Consider the following 18402-nt stretch of genomic DNA (forward strand, 5'->3'; position numbering starts at 1 on the left):
TAGAATATAAAATATGTTTTCAGTTATTCACCTTTTTTTGTTAAGTACATAACTCCACATGTGTTCATTCATAGTTTTGATGCCTATTTGACCAAGAAGGAGAGTGATGGAGTGCTGTAAATGGTTATGAAAATAAAGAAAACGCATTGAATGAGGAGGTGTGTCCAAACTTTTGGCCTGTACTGTATATTTAGATATGCTTACATTTAAAATCCGCGATAGAGTGAGGCCGCGAAAGTCGAAGCGTGATATAGCGAGGGATTACTGTACTTATTCTAAAATGATACTGATTAGAACCTGCTGGGTTTTGAAAAAGTTTTGTAAAGATCCTCTAAGTGCGAATTTGATTTTTTCCAGTTTCAAATAGTATAAAACATAAGTTACCCACTGACTTAGAACAGGAGAGTTTGGATTGTTCTAGTTGAGCAAGATACTGAAGTAAAGGCAGTCACAGTTTGTTTGTCCAGAGTGTTTTTCAATGTCTGCATTACACATTTTAGTTCTAATTGAATTTGTGTAAACCATTGCTCATTGACAGAGATGTCCAGACCCCCTTTTCCAATTTGTCTGATCATATTAGATGAAGCCCATCCAGCACTAAAATAGTTCCTAAAATAAGAAGTTTAAGTCAGTTCTCCACAACACCCAAACTTTCCACAATATGTGACATGGAAGGTTGTGCTTCTCCCTCCATCGCTACCCGAGTTATACATTAAGTACATGCCTAATATCTAGATACAAGGCAGTCGGGCTGGCAATTACCGTTATGACCGAGATAACAGAAAAAAAAGATTATACCAAAAATTCTGGATTGTGCGCTTACATTTTTGGGAGTTTTGAAGCACAAATACCATTTCTGCATATTTGAGTTATCCATATTTAACTTCCAAGATTAGGTGTATTATAGTATTGTTTGTTTTACTGCAAAATAATTTTGATTGATTGTTATGAGTGTCAACATTTTGGTAGTCTTGTGGTCAGCTCCTGGTTGCTAGGGGCTCTGGTCCGGGAGGTCACGTCACATGATGTCACTGATGTGATGCTTTATGAACCAGCTCGGTGGAGTCTGCTTCTTCCCAAAGATTGAAATTTTCCTTAAGAGTGTTGTGCGTGTTTCTTTGTTAATTGCTGGTACTGAAAACTTCAGTGACCCTTTTGATTTCTGGCTTACATTTTTTGCTTTGCTGGATGTCTTTTTGACTTTCTGGTAACTCTCTTTTTTTTCTGGCATTTTAACTTAGGATCCATCTTCTGATACCTTATTGTCAATCTTTTTGCAACATGGAAGTGTGGGGATAAAAAAAAATAATTCAGTCCTTTGGTCAGGCCATTACTATTCATTCTTTGTTTCTCATCTGTCTTCTTCCTTCCTGTGTTGAGTACAATGTAATAATTGCCACTTACTGTAAGGTGCTGTGAAATATGCCTGTATTACCTTTTTGGCAGAAATCATACAAAGCAAAGTGTAAATGCAACGTGTTAACCACCAACAGAAGAATGATGAGGTAGGAGCAAGTAAACCAGCCGGGCTCCCCAGTCCCTTTGACTGAGTAAAGCCAACGTCTTGTAGACATTCTTAACATTACTGCTTTACTACGAGCGTATAAAATGTAACACAAACTGTAGCAGCCCTTGGTTTCAACAGAATCGACATGCAGAAAGTCTCAGTCTGGTGCGTTTATCTTTATTTACGTCTCAAACTTTGGCTCTTTATTGAAGTTGTTATATTGTCACGAGCACCGTGAAAACTATAAACAAAAAATACAAATGTACATTTTTTTTAACATTCTATAAAGAAACAGAACAAATGAAACAACATACAATTAATTGCGTACCTATTTGTCCTCACTGCACTTGGCAGTCCAAAATAAACGGATCCTCCTTTATTCCACCTCCTGCTCCACATCTGCCTGAGCACCAACTCAACTCTGGCCTTTACCATCCTGCATCCTCCATCGGGCAGTTATCAACTTTTGTGCCCTCTTCAAGATTCACTTCTGGCCAAGATCCAGAATAACATCCAGGCCACGAGAATTACCCGCTTACAGGTTCACCTTGCATTCCCTGGTGATCCTGCATCCGAGGGTCTTGAGTCAGGGTCCCTGGCAGCCTTTTAATTGCCTAGACTCCCTTGAATTCCCTTCTGGGAATGTACAACCGCCAGCAACCACTGCGACTCCTTCCACTTTGTGATCTGTGTGGGGCTTAAAGGTCAGGCATTTCAATATATGTCTCCTTGAAACTGAGACAGTGTGTCAAGTTATTAAATTCATTACAGGGATCCCTACATGATCTTCCTCACCTCTTACAAGGGGTGAGGATGGGGAGGGGGGTGTCCCTCACATTTTATCACTTCACCTATGCACCCACCACAACAGTTAATACCCACTTTAATTGTTCACAATTTCTTCCCTGTAAAAGCAGGTCTTAAACAGTTTAGTCCTAAAGTTACTCAGGGCTACATTATTGGCAAAGGTAAGATGTAAACTGTCAGCAGATTCAGCCAGACTCACATTCAAAACCTACATGTGGTTAATATCTTGCTGTTATGGCTTAAAGAACATTTTTGTCTGTTCTCTCCCCACCCCAAGTTCAAAGGCAAGCAGCTGTCACTCATTCATGGTTTTGTCTCATTTTATATGTGCACGTTACAATGTTTTCAAAAGATCATGGGTGGGGAATACTTACACTCACACATTTGCTTTAGACTGGAATGATTTAATATTGCCATTACATTTCTACTCACACTAAAAATACCTCAAAAATATGAACTAAACCACCTAAAATAGATGGCTTTGGAGCTAGGGACTCCTGATCAGAGTCTAGTCCGGTGAAGGAATAGGAGGTCTCCTCTGTAGCAGTGGTAAAGTAGGCTGCTGTCTAATGCAAAATTTCTGAGCTCACATCCTGCTGCTACCATCCTAGATAAGATGGGTAACTGGGAGATAAAGGACCAGGAAAAATAGGAGAAATAAAAGAGGTTTAGAGAGAGCCTGCTGCTAAGTAAGAAGCTAAAGAAAGGCCAACTGGCCACTGGGCTGATTGCTTAAGTAGATGGGCTCCAGCTTCTGGCATGAGGACCCTGGGCACAAGGCTGGCCTCCCCGTATAGGGAGAGGGATGGGAGAGTAGGCAGTTTCTTGCTGCTGAAACAATAATGGTGATGGGGAAATACAGGAGAAAAACCTGAAATGATGCTAATGGAAAAGGACCATTCATGGTGCTATAGAAAGATGTAATGAGTTGCAAGTAAGAATGTCATTGTACCCAATGCAAGTAACCATATGGTCAATGGTATCTAGATGTATATTAAGTCTTAGTTATTATTTGTAGTATTAACTTTATGATAATTTGTGCAGAGTACCATCAAATTCATACTTGTATTGCCGACCAACATTCAAAATGTCACCACTCTCCAGCGAACACGATGAAGAACCTTAGAGTTGTTAGCCTTTCCTAGAGTGGGTGTCAGTCAGACAAGGATGAGACTCAAGGGCCTGGAATCGCTTTACTATTTTGACTTATATTAGAGTATCATTAACAATACGCATCATATTGTACCCTCTTCCTCCTCTTCTTGTAGTGGCTACTAGTAAGTGTCTGCAATGAATAAAACAATTTTTAGAAACAATCACATTTCCAATTTTCAGTCAAATCTCTCTATATATGTAAAATCCAACGTCTGTCTGTCTGTCCGCTTTTTACTCACTCAGTCATGCTCCAGCCTCGGGGCATACCTTACATCCACTTAACTACCGAACAAGAGAACTACTTAACAGATTTAGATCAGGTTTTTTTCTATAATTTGCTTGAACATTCCGGTTGAATTCGTGACTTCTCTCATTGTGCTAAGTATCATCGTTCACATGCGACACCGATTTATTTGTGCGACTCTGTGAAGGTATGGAGATTGCCAAGGGGAAGGGAAAGGACCCCCCTCACTCATGCATCTGCCTCGGGGTTTATGTTACATTCGCTTAGCTAGCTAATGAGAGAACTACTTAACAGATTTATATTGGGTTTTTTCTATAATTTTCTTGAACATTCCGGTTCAATTTGTGACTTCTCTCATTGCGCTAAGTATCATCGCTCGCATGCGGCACCAATTTATCTGTGCGAGTCTGTGAGGGTATGCAGAGGGACAAGGGGAGGGGACAGGGCCCTCCTCACTCACGCATCTGCCTCGGGGCTTATGTTTCATCCGCTTAGCTAGCGAACAAAAGAGAACTACTTAATAGATTTAGAGCTGTTTTTCTTCTAGAATTTGCTTAAACATTCTGGTTGATTTTGCGATTTATTTGTGCTAATCTGACAGAGATGCAGCGAGCCATACTGCGTCTTAAGGATCGAGTAAGGAGAAAAAAAAAGAAGAAGAAGAGGAGAAAGGAAACCATAAGCAAAGTACAATGTGACCAGCACACTGAGACATGGCCCTGAGTAAAATTGGTGGAAATATAGGAGCAAATGAAAACATAGCTAGGCAGTTCTCGATGAATTCTGCCATTAGTCTGAGCTGTCTGTATTTCACAGTCAAGTTCTGCATTTACTTTTCCAAAGACATTCTTAGTGAACAATGTACAGTAGGTGGATATTTCTTGGTAAAACAGGATCAACTCCCTGATTTGAATGGAAGTATTATAGCAGACAGGCAGTACACTGTAATTCTTTTTCTAACACAGACCAGAGTTTCATTATGAATAACAAACAATGAACAAAGATGTAAGATGCACTCCTTAGGTTGAAGGTGAGATCAGCTTTCTTCAAGAATGGAGAGGCATTCACACTTCTTCAAAGGTTTTCTGCAAAATGCAGAATCTGGGTCTGTAGAAAACAGTCAATAAAATATATAAGTACGGGAAAGACAGAGAAAGCAAACAAAGGAAAGAATACATTAGCACCTAACTGCGGAATTGTACTAAAGGTAGTGGAGAGCATAAGTGTATTATTCATGCAGTGAGGTTAGTTCAAAAGAGTTGTGGTTCAGCTGCAGTCTCCTCTTTTGCAGAGCTCAGTGGGCATAAGAAAGTTAAAAGATAATATAAAATAGCAGTTAGGCAGTGGGTGTACTCTGACCTCTCATCGGGTTAATAATCTGTATAGAATAACAAAGCCCAAAGCCTTTTCCAAGAACTGGCACAGAAGAGGCAGCGATTAACCTGCTGCTTTATTTGCCTGCAAATTCGCTTCCCGTTATGATAGCAAATTCAGTTAATCAAAAGGTGTGGCCTGGATTTAGTGGAAAATCACAAGGATTCTAAGAATTATGCTTTGCATAAAACAAGGACTGACAAGAATTAGGGACATGCTGCTTAAAGGCAGATCACAGAAATTGATATCTGAAACAGTGATGATAACAATCTGGGTAGCGTGGCAACCATTAGTGTTATCATCTCCCAGCTCTTTGAACTTGGCTTGACTGCCCACTTAAGGTACTTTCTGTGTGCAATCTGCTTGGTATCCTTATCTGAGTGTGGATGTCCTCCCAGGGACTCTGGCCTCTTCAACAGACCAGAAACAAGCAGTGAGGTAGCTGGAGGATTGGCCCAGAGAAACAGTTTGGCGGGGTACTTTACATCCACTTAACTACTGAACAAGAGTACTACTTAATGGATTTAGATCAGGTTTTTTTTTCTATAACTTGCTTTAACATGCAACCTCTCTTATCATGCTAAGTCTCATAGTTCGCTTGAAGTACCGAATTATTTACGCCAATCCGAGAGAGAGACACAGCGGGGCTTCGGGATCTACCTTACCTACGCTTAGCTAGCAAACGAGAGAACTACTTAACGTATTTAGATCAGGATTTTTTCTATAAGTTGCTTGAACATTCTGGTTGATTTTGCGACTTCTCTCATTGTACTAAGAATCATAGCTTGCTTGCAGGAGCGATATATTCATGCTGATCTGATACAGAGTCTGCGGGCCAACGGGAGGAGGAAGCATGACGTCAGGAGTGGGGAGCTGGGCAGAGCCCTCCTCACTGTCCTGTTTCACTACTATGTGGGCGGAGCCACAGGGGACAACTAGTGTATATATATGTATATGTTGAATAGTTTACTGTCAAATAATGCAAAGAGTAAGTGATATGTGTTTCGCCCTAATTCTGGGCTCATAAGGTGTACACACTCACTGCACCCCCTCTCAGGGATCGAACCTTGGATGACACGTGTCGCGTACTCTTTGCATTATTTGACAATAAACTATTCAACATTCTATGATCTGCTTCTCGCAACTGAAAGAGGGCACCGTGATGGATGTTTGCCAACTTGCAGACCAACCACAAGCGTTACCTGGTAGGTAACCACCCATACAATCAGACTGTGATTCAGACTACGAATGGCATATAAATATATAGCATGAAGTCAAAGGAATTGTCTGTAGACTTCCGAGACAGGATTGTCTCGAGGCACAAATCTGGGAATGGTTACAGAAAAATTTTTGCTGCCTTGAAGGTCCCAATGAGCACAGTGGCCTCCATCATCCGTAAGTGGAAGAAGTTCGAAACCACCAGGACTTTTCCTAGAGCTGGCCAGCCATCTAATCTGAGCGATCAGGGGAGAAGGGCCTTAGTCAGGGAGGTGACCAAGAACCCGATGGTCACTCTGTTAGAGCTCCAGAGGTCCTCTGTGGAGAGAAGAGACCTTCCAGAAGGACAACCATCTCTGCAGCAATCCACCAATCAGGCCTGTATGGTAGAGTGTCCAGACGAAAGCCACTCCTTAGTAAAAGGCACATGGTAGCCCGCCTGGAGTTTGCCAAAAGGCACCTGAAGGACTCGCAGACCAAGAGAAACAAAATTCTCTGGTCTGATAAGACAAAGATTGAACTCTTTGGTGTGAATGCCAGGCATCACTTTTGGAGGAAACCAGGCACTGCTCATCACAAGGCCAATACCATCCCTACAGTGAAGCATGGTGGTGGCAGCATCATGCTGTGGGAATGTTTTTCAGCGGCAGGAACTGGGAGACTAGTCGGGATAAAGGGAAAGATGACTGCAGCAATGTACAGAGACATCCTGGATGAAAACCTGCTCCAGAGCGCTCTTAACCTCAGACTGGGGCGACGATTCATCTTTCAGCAGGACAACGACCCTAAGCACACAGCCAAGATATCAAAGGAGTGGCTTCAGGACAACTCTGTGAATGTCCTTGAGTGGCCCAGCCAGAGCCCAGACTTGAATCCGATTGAACATCTCTGGAGAGATCTTAAAATGGCTGTGCACCGACGCTTCCCATCCAACCTGATGGAGCTTGAGAGGTGCTGCAAAGAGGAATGGGTGAAACTGGCCAAGGATAGGTGTGCCAAGCTTGTGGCATCATATTCAAAAAGACTTGAGGCTGTAATTGTTGCCAAAGGTGCATCGACAAAGTATTGAGCAAAGGCTGTGAATACTTATGCACATGTGATTTCTCAGTTTTTTATTTTTAATACATTTGCAAAAACCTCAAGTAAACTTTTTTTACGTTGTCATTATGGGGTGTTGTGTGTAGAATTCTGAGGAAAAAAATGAAATTAATCCATTTTGGAATAAGGCTGTAACATAACAAAATGTGGAAAAAATGATGCGCTGTGAATACTTTCCGGATGTACCATATATATGTATATATAAAATGTGAATAAACTGGAACTTTAAAAATCCACAGAGACGTGGAGAAAATGTGTAAACTCCATACAATTGCACTCATTTAGTGATCTGAACTAATCTGAAGCTGTGAGTCTGCATTTTTAACCACAAGGCTAATGTACCATCCTATTAATGTAATGTTCTTTCTATATAAAACAAATGAATGGAAAAAAATTACTTGTAAACACAAAATGAAAAGCTTCTGTGGGACACTGCAGAACCATTTTAATGTACATGAACAAGAAGAAACGAGTAATAGAAAAATGTGTGCACATTCTGTTTAATATCAAATTCTGGTTTAGCAAATGAGATGCAACAGCTAGAAAGAAAATTTCCAATTAAATGTTACCAAAACATTTAGATGGGGTAAAACAACCATCATAAACAACTAAAGTTGCAATTACTGTATAGGACTAGAAAAATACATATCAGGGAGCACAGCTTTTCTATATCAAAAACTACAGTAAATAGTGGTGTTCAAACAATAAAAACTGAGATATTTCCATGAACAGATAGAGGAAAAGGGCAGAATAAAAAGAGAAACAGTAAGACATGAGAATTACAGTAACAATTACAGTGTCACTAAAACAAAAACAGGCAAGAAAATGGCCAACATCTTTGTTTTTGGTTAAACTCAACACATTACCTTTCACAAAAGTCTCTTTTTGTGTCCTTGTATACAATTCCAGAGTAACATCCCTGACTTATCAACATCTGTAGCACTGCAGGATGTCTGGGCTCAACTTCCAAAAATATTTTTCTAGAGAAAAGTCGAGAGAGATAACACGCTTAATTAAGTAACACCATTTAATCTTTAAAAGTAAGACTGATGACCCTGGAACCCAAGTACATTTTGGCCATGTCTCACACACACACACAGATATATACTACACATACATTTCCAGTTAAAAGTTTTAGAACACCTCAGTTTTTCATCAAATTTAAATCAGTTGGACTGCAATGAATGACCTAACATGGTGAAATGGTAAGCTGTAAACTGCTACAGGTTTAAATTTAAAGTTTAGGTTGCAAAAACTGAAAAAAAGGAAATTTCAGAATATTATAAACGGGCCTTCTTCAGGAAACAACTAATAGGTTACAACCAACAGTTGTTCTCTAGCAAATAAAGTAAATTTAGTTTTCAAAGTTAAAGCAAACAATTTGCACAGGTGTCCCAACTTCTCTTGATTACTTAAAACCCCTCACAGACATATATAGAAACAGAAGGGAGAAGCCAACCAAAAGCATAGATGGTAGGCCAAAGGGGAAAGATCTCCATCTCGCATATCCTGGTTAAGTGAAGTGGGAAACAGAAAGACATCTCAGTCTGTCACAGGAGGGAGGAGAAAATGAAAAGCAGACTTTCAGTTACATCACAGCGGTGTCAGCTACAGGTGGAAACAAGTGTGCCAAAACGGTCCACAAGTATACCTGTGGATATATACAGTACAGGTGAAAAGTTTGGACACACCTCCTCATTCAGTGTGTTTTCTTTATTTTCATGACCATTTACAGCACTCCATCACTCTCCTTCTTGGTCAAATAGCCCTTACACAGCCTGGAAGTGTGTTTGAGGTCATTGTCCTGTTGAAAAATAAATGATCGTCCTACTAACCTGACTTCTGCACAACACAACTGCTGGTCCCAACCCCATTGATAAAGCAAGAAATTCCACTAAATAACCCTGATAAGGCACACCTGTGAAGTGAAAACCATTTCAGGTGACTACCTGTTGAAGCTCATCGAGAGAATGCCAAGAGTGTGCAAAGCAGTAATCAGAGCAAAGGGTGGCCATTTTGAAGAAACTAGAATATAAAACATGTTTTCAGTTATTTCACCTTTTTTTGTTAAGTACATAACTCCACATGTGTTCATTCATAGTTTTGATGCCTTCAGTGAGAATCTACCAATGTAAATGGTCATGAAAATAAAGGAAACACATTGAATGAGGAGGTGTGTCCAAACTTTTGGCCTGCACTGTGTGTATCACATAACATCCTTGCTGAGTCAGCATCAGGAGGCAAATTCTTCAACCCAAGTTTTTCCTTGGTCAACTACAACAGAAAACAGAGAGAGGCCCTCCTTTTATATCTAGGTCAGTCAAAGGAGGGGAAAGTCTTGTTGATTAGATCAAGCTCAGGCCAGACCTTGGAGGAAACTATAATGGAAATGCCTCTAAGCAGTATCATTATGGGACAAACGAGCTAGAGGAGGTTACAACAAGGGAAAAGGTGTCCTAATTACATCTTGGCTGAGCCAGCAACAAAATGAAACCGATGGCAAAAGGACTCCTTCCAGTCAAATCGTGGCCAGGCGGGGGGCTGATGGAAACAATAGGGGAAGTCCACCCAGTTACATCATAGCTACACCAAATACAGGAAGACGTTGGACACACAAGGCTTTTCACTTACACATCGCTCATATCAATTTAAAAAAAAACAAAAAAGGAAACGGAATATTTGTCCAGTACTGTCATATGCCACAGTGGTAAAAAGCAATTACTTAAATAGAACAAATCTAAAAACCACAATGGGGATTTCTCAACACTAGATAAAAAAACAACGGAGTCCACAAACACAGTAAGCTGAAGAGGGGATTTCTGCAGCAATATTAATGGTACAGCTTTAGTAGAAATGAAGGGCCTGGTTGCCAAGTACTTTTTTTTTTTATTCAAAACTAGATCTAACATCACCAGGAAGTACAATTTCATGTTTTACCTGCCGAAAGCTGCTTAGTCACTTATATAAAGTTTAGAATAGAAAAACTATACTACACAAGAATCAGAACAAGGCATTTTTTAAATTTGTATATGTTTAGATCAAAGTTTGAAACTTGTCTTTCATGGTGAAATATCACACGTATACTTTGAACAATTTATTTTATTTCATGTGATTTTTTAAAAAATATATTTCTGGCCACTGAATTCAAAAATGAAAGCCATTTTTCTTCATCAATAACGTTTTTTCACAAAACATTTTTTATTTTACTATTACATTTTGTTTTTGGCAACAAATATTGATGTTTTATTGATACTTTGTTTGAATTTATTATTTTTCAATATTAAAATATCTCTATTATACAAAAAAAAAAAATCCTGAGACGAGACATTTTAAGGAGATTTTTTTAAAGTCCCGCGAGACAAGACTTTGGCCATGAGATTTTTTTCAAGTCACGCCCTCCTCTCAAACATATTCCAACACGCACACAGTCCACTCACATCTCATTCGTGTGAATGCTTTTGTCAGGCACATTTCCTGCTCTCTCAGCTCTTATAAATTTTTACATTTTCCTCACTTTAAGTTCCCAATTAAAGAAGACGTATCATGTCCAAATGTTATCGATGCATTTCATCCCGAAGGGATATCAACAGAAGAAATGAGTACGCGGGCAATCCTAGCAACGAGAAACGATGAAGTCAAATAAATCAATGCAAAAATTGTCAATTGGTTACACAGCAAATTGGTTAAATACATATCAGTAGACTATGCTGAAACAGTTGGTGGTGATCGTGCGGAAGATGAAAACATCAACTTACAATATCCTGAAGAATATTTACAACCGTTAACACCATACAATATTCCACCGGCCTAATTACTCTTGAAAGAAGGATGTATCCAAGAAAGGTAACTGGACAACAAAGGAGATCTTGATATGCCACTCGTATTAAAACGTTAACCGCTTCCCTTTAGAATTGCTTTTGCAAAGACAATTAACAAATCTCATAGCCAAAAAACATTCAAAAAAGTCGGTTTATTTATCAGAAAGAAATAAACAAAATTCTCTCACGGGCAGTGTGTAAGTTTAAAAAATATCTGCGTGTTAATTTCAGAGCCTAACAGAACGAATTCGTAAAACGCAACATGACACATAATATACTTTCAAATTATTACGTTTTACTATTTTTTAATACAGTTAAATTACTCGCAGTCATGCAAAATAGTTTGTTCTATTTTGCATATGTCACAATTCCCAAGAAATAAACAAACAATCTGTTTAAATTGTACATCTGCATCCCCACACGCGAGTGGAAGAACCGGCCCGGCGAGCTGGGGGAAAAGCCCCCTAGTATGTTTAAAAGAAAACCTCGAGAAAATGAAGTACAAGGAGCACCGCTGGATCATATGTGGGGGCCTGAAAGTTCTGTGGTCGACGTTACTGGGTCAGCAGTCAGGACATAACACCATTCCAAGGTGTCCTATGTGAGTGAGGCAGAGTCAAGAATTTACATTGGCTTCAGAAGGAATGGCCAGCTAGAAAGAAAAAGAATAAAAAAAGCTACGACTTGGTGCCAGAAACACCATCAGACCAAGCTTGGATGATCCAGATAACGTGCTGCTCCCTCTGCTTCATATTAAGCTTGGCTTAATGAAGCAGTTTGTCAAAGCCCCGTCCAAAGATAGAGCCTGTTTTATGTATTTGGACCAAAAGTTTAAAATTTAAAATTGAAAAAGGGTCTGAAATATTGGAAAACTGATTTCTGATGCAAAATGTTATGGTGAAATGAATGATCTAAAACAAGAGGCTTGGGTATAATAATTCAAAGAAGTAATTTCTAAGTTTTTAGGGAACAATGAAGATTCAAATAATAACAAAAATGTGAAATATGTATTAGTTTAGTTTAGGGAATTTGGTTGCAACATGAGTGTCAAAGGTTACTTTTTTGGATTCACATTGGGAATGCTTTCCTGAAAACCTTGGCGTTGCGAGTGAAGGGCAGGGTGAAACTGACCAATGTCGAGCCACATGTAGTGAAAGACTCACTGAATAGCCGACTTTCCGACCAATTTGTCATTGATTGGTCATTTGTACCACACATCATAACTGGGCTTAAAAGACAGGAAATATTGAGTATCCAATAGCTAACCTGTACACATCTTTGTGCATCGTTACACACAAGCTTCTCTGAGAGTGCGCACAGATTGCTTGATTGATGCGCAATTTCTTGTTGCTCATCAAAAGGAAAAAACACACGGTTGAGGATGTCCTAGAAAAGTTACAGAATGCTAGCGGTATGGATTAAGACCACCCTGAGTCACAGTTTTGATGCATTTTCTGAAGGACTTGATGCTATGCTTGATTTGCGAGTACTGCTTAGTACAACTTTGAAGCACTGTAACGTGGCATGTAGTTTTACAGCTCAAGAGCCATGGGCTCACATATCATATTGCGGGTGCTATCTGCTGCAAATTCTCCCTGTTTCGGTTTTCTTAGCAATGCTCTTCCAGTTTCAACTTCAACACTTTAACCCCACCCCCTTTAAAACAAATGTCATTGGCTGTGCGAATGTTTATGGGGGGACCGCTGTTCGATGGGATGTATTTGTATTGTGCCGTACCGCCACTCAGTCTCATGTGGGGAACCCCAAAGCCTTAATCACCCCCAGCAACCCTCAATCAAATGTCACTGAATCATGTCATGCCACTGCTTGCAGTTTCATGTGGGGAAACCCCCTCAACCACCCCCAACTTCGATGGAATGTCACTTTTCCATGCCACTGTATGCCGTTTTTTTCTAAATTGGTTAAGGTTCATGTGTGTGCCCTGCCCAGGGCTGTTTCCAGTGGAAAGGAGTTGCACCCAGTGTTGGAATGAAACTGTATGTATCTACTTAGTTTATTCCAGATGGGAAATGTAAGAAAAAAGCACCAACAAAATAAAAAACACACAAAACTCTTTGGAGCAACTGCCACAGAAGGCAGGAGATGTGTGAACTGCAGCACAAAAAACAGCAATCTATTGTGCAAAAGGTAAGGTCTCGCCATGTCTAGTGGTAAAAAGAAATTGTTTGAAAAACGATGGTGTGACAAATGATTTTGAAAGTAAAAGTTTGGGTGAATACAGAATTATACATACAGAGTTACAAATTGTTTACTTGTTGCTTCAGAGTGACATGTAAAGAGAGTGTGTGCGCGCATATATTTTCTTTGTCAAAAGAAATGTTTTGAGAGAGTGTCCAGACAACAAAGGACCCCTAAATATTTCTGAACATGAGAAACGTATGCAGTCAAACTTTGCAATGCTATGGGATTTGCAATTTAAACATGGTACAATAAGAGCAGACAGATAAGGGCACAAAAGAAAAACTGATTGCAGGGTTGGTTATGTACTGTAAAATCCAGTTTTGCGGAGAGAAATTCCTAAAATGCCTAATTTGTTTGTGTTTTATTTAACTGATATTGGTGTAAAACATATAAAGACTTTCCTTTCGCAATTTAAAGTGTTATATTCGCTACTCTTTAGTCATAAAAAGAATAACAGCCGTTCATTTTTGTGTATGTAATTAGGTGCGGTAATGCCAAAAACCCCTTAAGAGCATAAGATTTTAAAATAATTTTTAATGTGTTTAAATTTGCACCTGTAAATGTTCTATTCTCTTACTGTATTTATATATATATATATATATATATATATATATATATATAATACACATAATATACACACACACACAGAGAACCAATATATTCTTGTGGTGCCTTTAATTGTTAACAGATTAAAGAAATACTAAACAGCCTTCCTGACCTTTGCTATTGCTGATACAGACTAAATTTGGTTCTTCTCAGAAGAAGAGCAGAAACAAAAGTGTTTTTTTTTTAAATATCTGCTCAGTGTATTCCAAGAAGACTGGACTGCATGTGTTGAGCAGAATCACAAAGACAAAGAAGATGGGTAGGTTTTTTTTTTTTTAAAGATACATAGCCACACTAAAACATTTGCTACTTGGAAGCTGGACACCTTTTTAAACATTTTTGATTATTATTGCTTCAAATAATTCTTAAAAGTAAGTAGATCTGCATAACTTTCACAGATGAGTGCAACTATTACGTATGGTATGTATAACCATCTGCTCATTTTCTGAAAGTCCTTGCTCCAATTAAGTTTTGCAATAACCAGACTATCCTGTAATTTTCAGCACTGATATGTATGCTCACCCCAGATGCAGATATAAGAAGGGACGGAGCTGAGCATCCTGTCTGGAAGGAAAGGCAACGTTTGAGCGATTCTCTTTAAGATGTCGAACTGCAAAATATTTCTAAAATCACACATCCTGCGATTGGGTCAGAATTTAAATCTTCTCAGTTAAACACACACACACAAGTACAAATACCTCAACACTGGTATCAACTTAGTCCTCAGTAACAGTCTGCTAGCATACACAGGTAACACATGCTTGGTTATATTCCATAAGGCAGCAAGTTCCTCCTACAAGTAAGTATGTTAACATTTGGGATGCTGCATCAGCAAGAAAGAAAACAGCATATTGCCAACCACAAAAAAAAACACCTCTAGAAAAAGAAGAAACAAACAAATATTATAAAATGTCAGGTATTAAATATGACAAAAATAAAACTCAAAAAGGAAAACAGTGGGTTTTTACATTAAATCTCTCCATATATAAAATCGAACATCTCTCTGTCTGTATGCTTTTCACGAGAGAACTACTTAACGGATTTAGATTGGGTTTTTTCTAGAATTTCCTTGAACATTCTGGTTGATTTGCGACTTCTCTCACTGCACTTGTGGTATTGATTTATTTGCGCAAATCGGAGAGAGTAGCTGCAGGCCGAGGAGAGGGTGAAGTGGGACCTCAGGAGTAGGGAGCCAGACGGGGCACTAGTCACACAAGCACCAGCCTCTGTTCGAGATCGGGTCTTTTTCTCTAATTTGCTTGAACATTCCAATTGATTTTGTGGCTTCTTTCATTGCGCTAAAGTATCATAGTTCACTTGCAGTACCGTTTTATTTGTGGGAATCCGAGAGACCTGCAGCAGGCCGAGGGAAGGGAGGCAGGGCCCTCCTCACTTACACACCAGCCTTGTGGCGTATCTTACATCCACTTAGCTAATGGACGAGAGAACTACTTAACGGATTGTGACTGTTTTTTTTATCTATAATTTCCTAGAACATTGCAATAGATTTTGCAACTCTCATTGCGTTATGTATCATAGTTCACTTGCAGTAGCAATTTATTTGCGCGACTCCTATAGAGACGCAGCGGGGTTCTCCTCACTCACATGCCAGCCTCGGGTTGTGTACCTTATCTCCGCTAAGATAGCGAACGAGAGAACTACTAAACAGATTTAGATCGTTTTTTTTTTCTATAATTTGCTTGAACATTCCGGTTGATTTTGCGACTTCTCTCATCTCGCTAAGTATCATAGTTCGCTTGCAGTACTGATTTAGCACGACTCCGAGAGAGACGCAGTGGGCCGAGGGGAAGGAGGCGGGACCTCCTTACTCATGCACCAGCCTTGGGGCATATCTTACATCTGCTTAGCTAGTGAATGAGAGAACTACTTACCGGATTTAGATGGTTTTATTTTCTATAATTTGCTTGAACATTCCTGTTGATTTTACAACTTCTCTCATCATGCTATCAAGGTACAGCTAAGGTGTGGACAGTATCCATTGTGGGAATCTGAAAAATACACTTCTAATGTTTGCAAATAATGTTGTCCTCTCTGCTCATCAGGCCATCATCTCTGGCACATGGTGAAAAAGTGTGCTGCTAATTGGGATGCAGTGGAGATTAGAGCCACCACTGTACAAGCTGAGGGGTTCTACAACTACCTGAGGTGTAGTAACTCAGCACTGGTGGGTCTTATTCATGGGTAAGGGCAGAGATCAGGGCAGCACTCTGTCACCTTTAGGCAGCATATCACTGACGCAGCGCCATTTTAAATGAGTGCTTACAGCCACAAGTTGCACGCGTGTGGATTAACATTTAAATGAGCTTCTTGAATTCATCTTCATTTACCTTTACTTATGGAAGCACCTCATTTGAAGTAAAGAAAATAGAACTTATGTTCTTATAAATATGGTTTTTTTTTTTTATTCCTCACAGCGGGTAATGCTGGAGATGTCAGACTTCATATTAACTGTTTTGCTCTACCATCTGCAAATTTTCAGTGTTGTACACCTGCCACGGAGGACAACTTCAAGCTTTTCACATACTCTGAAGGACGATATTCTAAACTTTGGAAAGGATTTATAATTTTGCTAGTTTTTGCCAGAGCTTCAAATTTATAAGCGTTCTTCTTTGTCTGATCTATAAAAGATTAGAGTTATCTCTAAAGCTCTAAAAGCCTTTGATGCCGAGCTCCTGGTTCTTGTTCTGTTATAGCTGTGGCCATGACCAGGCCATGGGGTATCCTGCAAGTTCTTGCCCCACAATATCAGGAGATTTCAAGCTTTTCAGGCCAAAACAAAACTTGAACAGATAATGGGAGGATGGGTTAAGTTACAGACCAAGTTATAATGACTGTCAACAATAACTATCATATTTTTTTTTTTATCCAAGGACATTTCTGTTTCTTGTAGCTCAATAGATGTAAAATAACTGATTTAAATTATTTGCTCTACAACTGGTAGTTGCACCTGGAAAGTGCGATTCACTTACATGAGAAGAGCGATTGGTGCAATGCTGATGTTGCGCTCTTCAGAATTTTTTTTTCTGATGTTGCTCTCCTTATATCTAACATGTGGTGTTACCCAAGATGAACATAAATCCACCCACAGAATACTTTTGTCTGATTGCAGAATAGAATATGAGACAGGCATTGTGACAGTCTGACGCGTGTGTGGGTGTGTAGAGTAAAAGATACTTTGGTATAAGCTCTCTCTCTCTCTCTCTCTGGCTCTGCTGCAAAGCTGGCATTTATTCCTTTTCTCTGGCTATTCAGTGTAATGGTTTAGACCCTGCTATTGCTTGTTGTAACATTGCTTTCTATGAAAAAGAAAGACTAATTAACTGGGACCGAGGAGCACAACGATTGGGGTGTAGAGATTTGGAAACTGAGGCAATATACATTATGTACATATCCATATCTAGGATTAGGATGAGTTAAGAAATGTATGACGTAGCAGGAATAGTGAAATTCAAAGTTTTATCTAGAAATAATTAGATAGGAAGCCAAGATCTGGCTCCACTACACTAGCATTTAACAGCAAGCTGATCATGAGGCAAATGGAATTCAAGACCTTTGCCCTACTCAGGAAAGCTTATGGCATATCTGGAAATGAGTGTCTGTATCACTGAAGCTAGTTGACTTTTGGATTTTAGGATTCAAAGCCAAAGAAATCCAAGTATATTCTCATACATTTGTCTTCACTCTATACCGAGCTCAGATTAATGAAATATGGGCCTCTCTGACAAAACATATTCAAGCTGAAATTTAAGTTAAAAAAAAGTAATCTCTCTCTCTCTCTCTCTTTTTCACTTTTGTATCATTCTTTTATCACTGGTTTCACTCAAAGTGTCAAACCAATTCTATCATTAGAAGTAAACAAATAGAAAAAGTGCGTGTGGAAAGCCAAAAAACTGTCAAGTATAATCCTATTATATGATTACGGTTAGACAATGAGTTTAACTGAAATCAAGGCATTGAAAAGTCATATAAACTATGTGCAAATTCCACACTGGGAATTCCCGGCAGGGATTTGAAACCAGGATTATGGAGCAGGTAGGCAGAAGAGCATATTCTTGCATCATTATACTATCTTGCCACTCTCAGTCATGGGGTCTTGTGGTTACACACATGGGAAGCTCGGGGGGTTAAGAGGGTGACACGAGATATAACCACTTATCTGTTTCCACCTTTAGACTGGGGGAGCAACAGCTGGAAGTAGAGTAACTTCTCTTCTGCTACTCGAGTTACATAACACGAAAAAGACTGGAAGTCGGGGTTCAGAGTGATACAAGCTACACAAGGGGTTAGATCTCAAGACAGCCTGGATAAAACACGACTTTTTTCTTTACTGCTACTGTTGTACCATTTAAAAT

At 39.3% G+C, this 18402-nt stretch overlaps 1 protein-coding gene across 2 annotated transcripts in view; it reads right to left on the reverse strand.

Moving 5' to 3' along the window:
- Positions 1 to 1668: 1668 nt before the first annotated feature.
- Positions 1669 to 18402, reverse strand: part of hemk1 (HemK methyltransferase family member 1) — a 65449-nt gene continuing 48715 nt past the window's right edge. Inside the window, exons 10-11 of one of the 2 annotated variants that reach the window (XM_039771275.1) lie at positions 8270 to 8383; positions 1669 to 4820 (exon numbers count right to left, since the gene is read on the reverse strand). In XM_039771275.1, the coding sequence (XP_039627209.1) occupies positions 4778 to 4820; positions 8270 to 8383 (157 nt within the window). In that variant the 3' untranslated portion in view covers positions 1669 to 4777. Of the gene's footprint in view, positions 4821 to 8269; positions 8384 to 18402 lie in introns of those variants that run through there. The other variant, XM_039771276.1, reaches the window with a different exon arrangement.

This window comes from Polypterus senegalus, chromosome 12 (assembly GCF_016835505.1).
Source record: "Polypterus senegalus isolate Bchr_013 chromosome 12, ASM1683550v1, whole genome shotgun sequence".
Taxonomy (NCBI): domain Eukaryota; kingdom Metazoa; phylum Chordata; class Cladistia; order Polypteriformes; family Polypteridae; genus Polypterus; species Polypterus senegalus.